This window comes from Ranitomeya imitator, chromosome 4, assembly GCF_032444005.1.
Source record: "Ranitomeya imitator isolate aRanImi1 chromosome 4, aRanImi1.pri, whole genome shotgun sequence".
Classification (NCBI taxonomy): domain Eukaryota; kingdom Metazoa; phylum Chordata; class Amphibia; order Anura; family Dendrobatidae; genus Ranitomeya; species Ranitomeya imitator.
The window spans coordinates 43,640,680-43,653,616 of NC_091285.1; the positions used below are offsets into that span (position 1 = coordinate 43,640,680).

The window sequence follows — 12,937 nt, forward strand, 5'->3', positions numbered from 1 at the left end:
TTACTCGCTGGCTGCATGCTGGCTGCAATATTGGATTGAAGTTCATTCTCTGTCCTCCATAGTACACGCCTGCGCAAGGCAATCTTCCCGAAAACTCCGCCCAAATGACCCAAAACCAGTCCCGCCAAATTCAGGTGACAGGTTCCCTTTAATCAGTATAACGGCGCTGACCTGACACTGTGTAGGTTACGGAGCACAATCCTGCTGACAGCTTCCTTTTGACCAAACCTTCTGTTAAATAAGGCACACATCACCAAATACTCTAACAAAATACTTTATTTTATTTTTTTTTGAATGGCAGAACATAAGTGGATTTCTTTCTCTTTAGTAAGCCATATCTGTAGTACAAGAATAAAGTATTGTTTGGTTTTATTTTTTACACATTTTCAGAAAATAAAAAAAAAAAAAAGGCCGATGTTCAGAAAGTCATCTCCATTTACAAGCAAAGGGGAAGAAATAAAATAAAAAAGAAAGTTACATACATCCCCTAGAGACAAGGAAAAATATATATATAAAGAATTACAGTTTCTTTTAAAATCTATAAAAAAAAAGTTAAAAAATATACAGTCAGGATCTAATTTTGTAATTTTTTTTTATATATAAAACTGTAAACGATTATTTACAGAGGAAGTGAATTCAGAGGAGAAGAGCAGAACGCTGGGACTGACGGCCACTAGGAAGCAGTTACCCCTTGCTTACTAATTAGCGGGCGATTACTACCTACAGGCCCGCAGCACTAGTATGCTCCACAGTGATCACTATTCTTTACCCCAGTCTCGCCCACAAAAACAAAATAATTATTGCCAACTGTACTGGTGCATAAAGTCAGTGGAAAAGAATTGAAATGAGCGGAGCTACTGGCAGAAACATAGACAAGACGAACATAAAGAGACTGAACAACCCCCCAAAAATACTCTTAAATTCTGTGTACGACCTGCGATGTAACCACTAACATAGGTTACAGGCATCACTCGACCTCAGTGCATGAAAATGGCTAGAAGAGAGTTCCCACCACGGCAGCATCATTTATAGGGGGTTTGGCCAAAATGTTTTTATTATTAAACACATGAAATTCAGTAAAATTTAGGAAAAAAAATTTTTATTTATTGTGTCCCAATGGGAACAACTGCTCTGACGTAAATTTACTAGAGAAATTCATCCAAGAAAAATAACAAAAAAAAACATTCAACTCTTTGCGAAATCTACCAGGCATAGATTCTGTAGACTGGAGAATTCTAGAAATCGGTGGGGGCCCAAGTAATATTATGCCCGAAACCATTATTTGGGGCTAAGAATTATTTCTGTAATTGAGTTCCATAAAAAAAAAAAAAGTGTCACTGCAGAATGATGTCTGGCAATCAGTCAGTGAGCTCGTTATGGTGGTCCAATGGTAGAGTTTCTGATTTTTAATTTTTAGGTTTAAGCTACTCCAGCTGAATTATATTTTTAACCTCAAATACATGTATTTGAGAAAAAAAAATATGAACAAAAACATCCCCAGATGTGGACAATCTATTTGATTTCAAGAATCGGGCATTGTCCTCTCTCAACATTGGCCCTATATTTATTGCTGTAAGACTGAGGCTAGTAAAATGGAACCAGTCGTGAAATTAATGCTGCGGAGAGCGGTAGCAGGGCGACGCCATTAGAGTCCAGCCTCGAACTAGTCACCCAAGTCAGGATTCAGTCGATTTTTAGATATAGGTTCTGTCAAAACCGCCGCCTCGCTGCAATAATGCGGTCGGTGTCTGATACGCGCTCTCTGAGGTTCAGCAGCCGGAATCTACTACGGTCAAGCTGACTTTGACAAGGCTGAAGTAAGATTGAGCCCTTTGTGGCTTGTGGTGGACATTCACTCCCTGCACCTGTGAATCTGATGTGATCCTTTGGCAATTCCAACTCAACGCAAAACCAAGACAACAGAGGCCGCCATCACTAGAAGAAATTAATTGAAATCATAGTGCATTGACTGGCATCTAAAAGGAGAAACCATGGATGAACATTAACATCAACTTTGTAAAAACTGGTGATGCCACTCAAAATGGTGTACACTTGCAAAAATGCATATTCTGTACAAAAGAGAGAAATTGTAAGTACCGTATCTCAGCATAACCAGAACGGTGGTAAACTACTAGCGGGTTCATTAAGAGACAAGATTATTAGAGAGCGAAAAAGGAAACATTCCCTTTATCACCGAAAAAAGAAAATTACTCAATGTTGTTTTTTTTCACCCCTTCCATTACATGGAAGAAACCTCTTGTGTAATTGAGATAAGAGTCTAGTCAGGTTCACAGTCTGGTTCTCCAGGACAATGTCCTTTAGTTACCCATCCCCCACATCACTGTACGATAATAGTTCACTTCTCTATAAACTAGGGCCCCACACACACTAGAAGGGAACTGCACTTTCAACAAACTTCAAAAATCAAAAGTACAGACAAATATCAGAAAATTTTACTTTGTCTCCTCCTATGAGATACTTCTTTTCTTTCAACCCCTCTCTCGATCTCTCCCTTCTATTCTGTAAAGAAAAGCTCAGCTTTTTCTTGCTGAAGACAAGCACATTGAGGCCTCAAGTTACCTCTCCTTTTAGACTATATGGGGAGGAGGAGTGTGGAGCAGGGTGGGAAAACAAGCAGAGGAATACACAGACAGGTTGTGCTGACCTTCCTAACAAGCGTGATTTCATCCCTGTGCTGGATTCACAGCTACACTGATGAGTATTTCTATATAATGTCCTCATGTTTGCAGTTGTTTGTCATCGTGCTAAGAAATGAAGATTAGGATTTCCCCTCTGTGTGCATGAAGGATTAAGCAGCTAGTGGCCACCCACCAGCTCAGAGTTAACTGGATTTCTCTGACCTTAGGGTACCGTCACACAGTGGCATTTTGATCGCTACGACGGCACGATCCATGACGTTCCAGCGATATATCCGTGACGTTCCAGCGATCTCGCTGTGTCAGACACGCTCCTGCGATCAGGGACCCCGCTGAGAATCGTACGTCGTAGCAGATCGTTTGAAACTTTCTTTCGTCGTCTAGTGTCCCGCTGTGGCGGCATGATCGCATGGTGTAACAAAGGTGTGCACGATATTGTATACGATGTGCGCATAGTAACCAACGGCTTCTACATCGCACATACGTCATGAAATTATCGCTCCAGCGTCATACATTGCAAAGTGTGACAGCAGTCTACGACGCTGGAGCGATATTGTTACGATGCTGGAGCGTCACGGATCGTGCCGTCGTAGCGATCAAAATGCCACTGTGTGACGGTACCCTTACAATTGAAAAATGGTTAGCCGACTGCCATCTCGTGTATAGGCACCTGATGCAATCAGGTCTCCGCTTACTTACAAGGTGTTCTGGATGCTCAGGCCCTCCATTAATATTGCCGATACATAGTCCTAAAAAAGTGGCATTTAAAGAAGACTAAAAAAAAAAACCTTCAACAATTGTGATTGTGGGTGACCGACTCTCTTACTGTGACATTACAGAAATTCTTAGCTTCTAAAAGGCACAATGGTGAAGAACCCTGGACTGGTCAGAAGCAAGCAATATGGACTGCTAGTTAAGGCAGCATGTAAAAAAAAAAAAAAAAAATGGAAAAAAGGTGGAAAAAAATAAATAAGGACAAAGTTTATGTATTAAACTTGATGTGGGTTAAAGGAAGAAAGTGCCGAGTGGAGTAAGAGGAGTAAAACTATATTAAAAAGAACAGGACACTGATGTGGGGAAATGGTGATGCTAGATCTATCCCAGATAATGAACATAGGACTGCAGAAAGTCCCACTGTTGCATAGGTTTGTGTGTAAGTGTTTTCGGGTGACCCATGTCGCCAACCCTGGTGGCAGATTGCTTGCTTCTATAACTTGGTGCAGAACCCAAATGGAAATGTACTGATGAGGGGCCGGATCCATACAATTCTCAGCACTGGATTCCAGACTTCCCCTCTGCATCTTTTAGCATAGCTCTTTTTGTTTTGTAGAGAAAAGAATATTAAAGTGTAGAACACACCCCAGAAATCCTCCTCAATTACCCTTCTCTCCTTTGTAATGACTGGATCAATCAGAACTGCAAATATGCAAAGAAGAAATCTCATATACAGCTCAAATATTCATCTATTCTTTTCCTCATTTTATCAAACTCTGTCTCACTGTAAGGCATCTAGTCAGCAGGGCTGTGGAGTCGGAGGCCATTTTGGTGGAGTCGGAGTTGGTATCATGGAAACTGAGGAGTTGGAGTCGGAGGTTTGGCTTTCCGACTCCACAGCCCTCCCCCCGGTGAAAATGAATGGGCTGGTGTAGGAAATAAACAAGATTGATACAAGATGGAATCACTGGAGAAAGTTTTCACTACTTTTGGGCAGTTGCTCCTTAGCGATGGACACTAGACGGCCGTTTACTAGCAAAGTCACAGTTTGCTGCATGTTGCAAAGGAGCAGCTGTAGTTTTTATTGCTCCTACTTTTGAAAAAAAGCAAGAGCAATATAAAAAAAAAAAGAAAAAAAACAAACAAACTTTAAAGCGAACTTCTCTAGTGATTGCAAAATAAAGGAGCGCAAGTTGAGGACAACGAAGGAAAAAACTTCGCAAAGGTCAATGGCCGTGTTACTACATAAATGCTGCGATTTTTTCCGCAGTTTTTTCTTTAGTGCAGAAAAACCACTGTAAATAACAGTGCAAGCAAAATGCACGCGACTTCATGAAAACTAATGCCTACTGTGGGTTTAAAGACTCTTTTGGATTGCGTGTCTTTTTTCCCTCCACTATAGGCTTGTTCGTGAAGCCTGATACAAGCGCAACTGCGCTTTTAGTTAAAAATCCCAGAGATTATGCAAAAAAAAAACCTGCAACTTACATTTTCTGCACGAAAAATACATTAAAAAAATTGCAGTCAGACAATCAGAGCAAATTGCTATTGAATATTTTGGTGTAGACGCCTCCAGAAAATAACGCGTTAAAAAGGGTTGTTTGCATGTGGGAACATGGCTTTAGCAATATTTGTAAAGTTTCCATATTACACTATGGAGATAAGTTGGTAAAATTAAAGTACAGGCGATCAGATTGTACTGGGGGGCACAATGGGGTGCTAGAAGGTGTTCCCCTAAAGCTTTCCTTTATTGACCGTGATTATTTGTGGTATTACATAGGAGAAGATGGAGGTTCTCTGCCACCGAGAACAGCTACGGATCACCTCCCGAGTGCGGTTTCACAGTGGGGCGAGGTAAAGGAAATAACGGGGTGTTGTGATGAAGTGGCCTCATCCTTCAGGAAACAGTGATGAGATTTAAGCGTTCGCTTCCAAGTACTATCTATAGTAGCATTCATCTGGCTCTCTGCTACTGCGGACCCATCACTCCCCACAGTGCTTCTGAAAAATAAGGCATTTGTAGAGCTGGGAAGAGGGGTCCTGCCATCAACAATGACAGAGACAGGCAGTGGTGAGCAGAACGACCCACATATGCTCCAGGCATCTGTGGCCATCGGGGGTGGGGAAGGAAGCAGCAGGCCATTTTATGTTCCAGCCTCAGGGGACAACAGTATCTCAATGGCACAGGTTTTTGGTCCAAAAAGAAAATGCACATTTTAGTTTTTGTTCATAAAATGCACTAAAATGTTCTCAAAATTAATATAACTCCCCCCCCCCCCAAAAAAAAAAAAAAAAAAAAACAGGAATCCAGGCTCGGTATCAATGGTTCCCCAATAACTCATCCAAGTCATTCATCCATTCTTCTGAAGTCCTGTTTTTGAGCAAGGAGTCCAACAAATCTGCATCCCCCGACAAGTTCTGTAACCCGGCATTGCCCGACTGTCCACCAAATCCAAATGAAAGGTCCTGACCCGTCGACCTCACTTGGTAATTTTGCGTACAATGGAGCCCAGCTCGGTTGGCCATTTGCTGGCCAGGGTTCTGGGTGAACGCCGTCAAGTCTGGCACTGTTTGGCTCATCACAGGTAGGACCTGCTGATTAGGTGCTGGCTGTTGACCGGCAGGATTTGTCCTTTGCTGGGAAGCCAAATTTGGCATCATCTGACCAGGGACAGAGCTGCTCAGCGAGTTCATAGGTCGACCAGCTCCTAGGCCAACCTGTGGCAGACCTTGGCCAAATGCTTGGTTGGATATCTTGTGGTGATTCTGCTGGAGGTGAAAACCAGGATTGGCCGTACTGAAGGCAGACAAGCCATTGTTTCCTTGGGGCTGATTGTTCATGTTTTGCATTTGTTGATGCTGCCATCCTGGATTCTGCGATGCCATGCCGGCAGGCATTCTTGGCATTTGAGCCTTAGACATAGCATGGTTCATCCCGGCTTTATTATGCTGTGCTGCTAGAGCCGGATTTACCATGTGGTTTGGTCCGTAACCAGCGGGAAGGCCGTTTCCTTGTCCTAGATTTGGCTGCCTCTGTATCTGAGGCTGTCCGTTGGGCATGTTACCCTGCGCTGCATGATTCGTAACCATCTGTGGGAGGCCTGATCCCATGTTGTACATTCCGCTACGCTGCACATTCTGCATATTGGGGTACTGGGAAACCGCTCGTTCTTGAGAACTTGCAACAGAAGACAAGGATGGAACAGCAGAGTGGCCCCCCGTCATCTGGAGCATCGTCTGTGACTGGGAAAACATGCGTGGACTCCCTGAGGTCTGATGTGCCATACTGTTCACCCCAGGCATAACTGAGGCAGACCCTACAAAAGAAATGGAACAATAATGGTAAAGGCTTACTCTATTTACTGCCATTCTGACAAGCTTATCTTCTTCCAATTGGATGGAGGAAGACAAGAGTGCAGAATGCCTCATCTAAAAGCTGGTCATAAACCTTCAATAGCCATCAGCTAAACATCAGGGGACTGCCATGGACCTGCGCCCCGGGCTCGCATCAGGAGACAGCCATGGACCCACGCCCGCATCAGGGGACAGCCATGGACCCACGCCCGCATCAGGGAACTGCCATGGACCTGCGCCCCGGGCCCGCATCAGGGGACTGCCATGGACCCACGGCCGCATCAGGAGACAGCCATGGACCTGCGCCCCGGGCCTGCATCAGGAGACAGCCATGGACCCGCATCAGGGAACTGCCATGAACCCGCATCAGGACACTGATATGGACGCGCATCAGGGGATAGCCATGGACCCGCACCCACATCAGGATACAGCCATGAACCCGCGACCCTGGCCCAAGTTAGGGGACAGCCATGAACCCGCAACCCTGGCCTGCGTTAAAGTAAGCTGTGGTTGCTGTCGTGTGTAAAGGGGCTCAGCTCCTGGATAGGCAATAACTTGCTGGTCGCTGGGGAGCCCTCATGCACACCACCAATTATTTGCCTATGGGAGTGCCAGAAAATAGCCAAGAGCTAAACTGTGCTAAGTTTGGCCTTCTCAAAGATGCAGAACATACTGGCAGTGTGTGAGAAAGCACTGCTCCATTACTACAGTTCTTGCGATTGGTTGAGACTCCAGCAATCAGTCAGTTAGCAGTTATACTGGTGCTTCTTGATAAATGTAAAGCGTAAAATCAAGTTAAAGGGGTTGTCCATTCTTAATTTCAAATTCTGTTGTCACTATGTGACTGCAGGTTTGTAAAATCCTCAGACCGCACACTGCGAGGATTCTCTTGTACCAGTGCTGGGAGTAATGAGTGTGCGACATCAAGCATAGGATTTGCACACATGCCGTCATGTGCCGACTAGATGGGCACAATATAAGTGTGGTGAGGAAGGTTACATACAGTCTAGTTGTAATGTGGCCTGACGAATGCAAATCACAAGCTTGAGGTCACGGCGCTGGCGAATCCTCACAGTGCGCTTGATGTGAGGATTCACAAGTCTGCAGTCACATAAGCTACATGTCTGAAGTTGCTCAAAGACGGACAGCGCCTTTAAGAACTGTGAACATCAGCTCGGAAAACTTCTTTAGAGAAGCCACACAAACAAGAAACCTCAGTGAGAAAATGACTAACTACTATGGGGGACTTCTAGGCATGCTCTGTGCAGAGGTCACTGTGCAGGGAGGGAGAGGAGGTAAGCTTTCATTGTCACCTATTGTCAGTCATGTTATCAGCTTCCAAGAGGGGCTACTTTTTTTTTTTTTTTTAAAGCATTGCAAACACCGATTGATATAAATGTCTGGTGTCCTTACCCTGAAAAGGGCCCACTGCCTGCTGGGGATATGAACTCTGTTGCTGGTCCTGGTACTGAGGGGGTGGTCTGGTGAGATGCCGCTGTAGTTGCTCCTGTTGGTGCCTTTGCTTCTCCTATTATGGAAAAAAAAATGTAATAGACAAATGCCTATAGGGTTCCATGACACTTTTGGGCATATGTGGCAATACAAACAGAAAGGCAAGACAGTGGCACAGGCATAAAGAGACGAAGTATTATGTAGGTCCTTGGCAGTGAAAGTGTTAAAAACAGGTAGGTGAGGTGAATAGGGGGGCTACATATCAATTCCCTAATATAACATTATGAAAAATGTTGAGGCTATGTTTCAGTAAACGGCTAATGGTCTTCAGTGATATCTAATACCCATCTCCTGCTTCTTAGGAGGAGTCATGGGCCTTTTCAACAGTAATTTTGTGTCTTGTGTGGAGTTCATTCATGGGGCCTCCTGTAATCGGCTCCCTTACCTGCTCTGCCAGGAGCTGCTGCTGCCGTTGCCCCCGGAGGTACTGCTGTTTTTGCTGCTCCAGAAGTAGTTGCTGCTTCTGCTCTCGCTGTTTTTGCTGCTCCAGGAGAAGCTGCTGTTGCTGCTGCTGTTGTTGTTGCTGTTGTTGTTGCTGCTGTTTTATCAAGGCTTGCTGCTGACTGTTCAGGTATGTGGCATTGGCGTGGTTGCCAGACATGGACACTGCCGGTGGCTGTGACACCACACCGGGGCCTCCCACCGACACCGGGACACGGGGCACATTGGGCTGTGGATTCTGGTCCTGTAAATTTTTCAATGAGAAGAAAATGCCACATTATAACAAAACCCTGTCAAAAATACTTTGGAAATAAATAAATAACAGCAAAATGTACAGATTGTATTCTATATTATTTTTAAGAGGATGAGAACCCTCATACAGTCCTGAAGGTGGGCATAAACATTAAAATATCATTATTCAGACCAGACAATTAAATCTCGTGTATCTTGACACTTTTCCACACTTGCAGGGTACGTTGAATTTCAACATCTTTTCTGCTCACAAGAGATTAGCTACCACTATAAGCCAATCGTGCATATATGTATTTATTCTCCATCGCACGTTTCGCTCACGCTTCCTCATGGAATGGAGTTTCCCAGAGGAAGTGTGAGCGAAACACGTGTTGGTAGATACACAGTGATACTTGCACAAGGAAAAACCCCTTTGTTTGTACTGTTTGTTACTGAACATTGCCGCTTGAGATCTTGCATGATATCCTAGTTAAGGACCTGTTTTATTACCATAGCTATACATACTTTCATATATTGTAGTGTTTCGCTATTGGTTGCATATCATACAGATCATTTAAATTCTGACTATTATTGGTCTGCATTTGCTCTTACAATTTACTTTTGATATAAAAATTGTCATGATACATAGTTAGTAATTTTATTTTATAAAATATTTTGTGTTGCACATGTCAGAGCCACCGATTATTTTTTTTATAAAACATCATTAGGATATTTTAGTGCAGATCATATCAGATAGTGTCCGCTACTAACCTCATCGGTTTGACCGCCATAAATATATTGTCAGTATATCTTACCAATTGAGCTGGATCTGCAGACTAGTATCTTATGGCGTTTGGCCAAATGTGCATTCTTGATGGGAGGAAGGGAATAAACTACTGACTGAATGTGGCCCCCCTACCTAAGAACAAAGTATGGGGCATGTTAAAATCCAACATGCTTGATTCTTCTTAACCCTAAACATCTGCCATTGGGGCAGTCAGGACAAGGCCATATACCTAAGATGGTCTGTCAGTCGGGCAGAAATCTGATGAGTATGGTCACCTTGTGCCTGCTGCCAGGAGCAGGGAAACAAAGGTTTGGTAATGTTAAATTTGCCCAAATAATACTGTCACTCGGCACTTACCTGCCCATGTGATACTAATGGCCTGTAAGAAATTCCAGCCTTGTGCTTTATAAATATTCGGCTCTGTTCCTCCGTCATAGGAGGCAGCTGCTGCGCCGCCTGCTGCCGCTGAAGATATGATATCATTACATTCTTGTTCGGATTTTGGGCGACAAGCCCCGGGCCGCAGTCGGCCTCGTAATGTGAGAGGGGTAAGGTGTTGCCATAGTCCAGCATGGCATTGGGACCTGCAGACTGGGTGGGATTTAGACCGTTTGCGGGTTTATGAGCGATCATGGCGACGTGGTTCGCCTGCATATAGGTGGTGCCGCCACGCGGGGAGTTTTTGTTCATGTTAGGCATCATAAGTTTCTGGTTATTAAAGTCTTGCTGGTAAACAGAAGGGCTGGTAGGTTTATCCATGGTAAAGGGGACGCCGAGAGGACTCTGAGAAGATCCTGACTGCGGCCAGTTGGTCATTGGATTTGATGGATGGACCTGCGGCGCCTGCTTGTTTTGCAGCATCTGGTCCCTCTTTTTCTTGGCTGCGACTGCAATCTGCTGGAGTTGGTGGGCTGAGGACATATCTTTGGTAGCGCCAGCCCCCTGGCCGCCCAATAAAACATTGCTTAAAGGTCTCTGCACGTTTTGCGCTTGGCTTGAAGGCTGCATTGATGTCTGGTTGGAAGATTCGGTCACAGTCTGAGAAGACTGCTGAAACACAGTCTGGGAACCACCTACCACGGGAGATGAACTGCTCGCAGGCACTGACGGGGTCGCACCAAAAGGCCCACAAGACGACGACCTGACTTGAGGCGATCCGAGGGAATCCTGCTCAAAAGCGGCAGGAGAAAACTCCGTTTTGATGTGAATGTCTTGCGGCAATGGAGTCTGCGTGGCAGAATGTGAGGCATCTTTGTCCTTTTTGTCTTCTAAGTCATCATTAAAAATATCATCCAGGTCCTCATCAGGGACAGACTTGTTCAGTTCCTCGATGAGTTCTTTCCATTCCTGCTCATTCAGGTTTAGGTCTGGCATCAAGTTATTTTGACACATTGACCCACCGACGCTAGACAGCATGCACGGCAAGTCATCCACCGGCTCCTGCTTCATTTCTTTGCCGAGGCAAAGGGAGAAATCGTCCACGTCCCCGTTCAGCTGCAAACCTGCGTCCGGAAGACACTTTTTATTGACCCCATCCAGTCCGATTGAGTGGCTGCCATTCAGCTGCAGGGAGTCGCCGCTCGGAGGCTTGCTGTCCAGTTGGTGCAAGGGGGAGACTGGAGGCATCCCATTAGCGGTTCCGATCACCCCCGACAGACCGTCGTCGTGCCGGAGCTTCTTCGACACCGAGAAGAGATCTCCGTATCCGTTCTGCTGCTCTCCATTCTGAGGTGAAGCGGCACTGTCCAGCTTTCTTTTCACAGTGTCATGAAGCTGCTGGAAAAAAATGGGAGAAAAAAAAAAAACACAAAAGACAGTTATTTTTATGATCAGTCGGGAGCAGAAAAAGCAACTCATAAAACAGTTCATGAGGACATCGGGCAAAAATCTGATTGTGGTCAGTGAATAGAAAACAGTCAGATATAACAGGTAACAAATGGAAATAACCCATAAATTGGCTACGCATATGATTAATCAGATCTGACGAGGCTGGAGAATCTGAAAATCCACTTCAGAGTGGAGGAATAATTAGTCCATAGTGAGCGATCTTCATCCACCCTGACCGACAGCTGCAGCTTGTACTGATCAGCGTGAGAAGTCAGCAGGGAGGAGGGACACTGAGGAGCTTGGCCAGAGATTGAGAAACTTTCAAAAGTATTATATGGCCATTCTCACATTGAATACACCATTTGCAAGTCTAAGATCTGTTTAGTAATGTATGCAGATTGGTGACAGACCCGCTTTAAAAGGGATTGTCAGAAGGAAAAACATTTGTAGGTTCAGAATGGGGTAAAATATATAATTTACAATGTACTAATTTGCCATAGGGCTGTCTAAGTGAATAGTTCTTTAAAAAAAAAAAAAAAAAGTACATCTGAACTGAATCAAAGTGATAAAACGACCATTATATATAATAGCTGAAATAAGTCTAGAAATGCCAACTATAATATATATATATATATATATATATATATATATATATATATATATATATATATATATATATATATATATATATATATATATCTTTTGATACGCACTCAAAACAGAGGAGTTAAAAAGGCCCAAGCTGTGTTGTTGTAATTCCCAGAGCCGTACACCAGGGGGCAGTAAATGTTCCCATAAGGAGCGATCACAGCCACATAAAACAGAAGCTCCAATCAAAGTGTCAGCCAGAGAAATTCCTCTGTGGTTATGGTGACCTTTTGGGAGAAGCGTGCAGCCCCAGCCGGAGCATTCCTACTCCTAGAGACTTACTAAAACAACTCACTTTCCTCAGACGACTTCTACCATATACTGGAAGACACAGGGAAAAAGCGCAGTCACTGCATATAGAAACGCAACACAACCCCCAAAATATAGGAAAACCCCACAGTATTCCCACAGTGCCCACTAACAACTGCGGCCCGTTCCACATCTCCTGCACTGATACACTGCAGCAAAACAATACAACATACAAGACTTTCATTTTAATTTCCAATTCACTGACAAGTCAAACTCTTGCAAAAGTTGAATTTAGAGGGGCTGGCTGCCTGGGGTCTCCATGATCACTAGAACAAGGGTTCCCGAGAAGAATGTGTGACTACTGCTCCACATAGTCCGGGAGGAGGCGTCCTATTGTGGGAAAGGATTAGCAGCGCCTGATGTGTCCAATAGCCCTAATGTTCCTACACGTATACTGTGCGGCACAAGCAGTTTAATAGGCATGATGGTAATGTGCAGCAATACATCAAATTAATAA

The 12,937-nt window shown here is 44.2% G+C and overlaps 1 protein-coding gene across 2 annotated transcripts in view; it reads right to left on the reverse strand.

The window, feature by feature from the left end:
- Nucleotides 1-258: 258 nt before the first annotated feature.
- The window catches only part of MAML1 (mastermind like transcriptional coactivator 1), a 72,397-nt gene continuing 59,718 nt past the window's right edge, over nucleotides 259-12,937 (reverse strand). The window contains exons 2-5 of one of the 2 annotated variants that reach the window (XM_069763606.1): nucleotides 10,054-11,469; nucleotides 8,623-8,922; nucleotides 8,139-8,253; nucleotides 259-6,688 (exon numbers count right to left, since the gene is read on the reverse strand). In XM_069763606.1, the coding sequence (XP_069619707.1) occupies nucleotides 5,691-6,688; nucleotides 8,139-8,253; nucleotides 8,623-8,922; nucleotides 10,054-11,469 (2,829 nt within the window). In that variant the 3' untranslated portion in view covers nucleotides 259-5,690. Of the gene's footprint in view, nucleotides 6,689-8,138; nucleotides 8,254-8,622; nucleotides 8,923-10,053; nucleotides 11,473-12,937 lie in introns of both variants that reach the window. The other variant, XM_069763605.1, reaches the window with a different exon arrangement.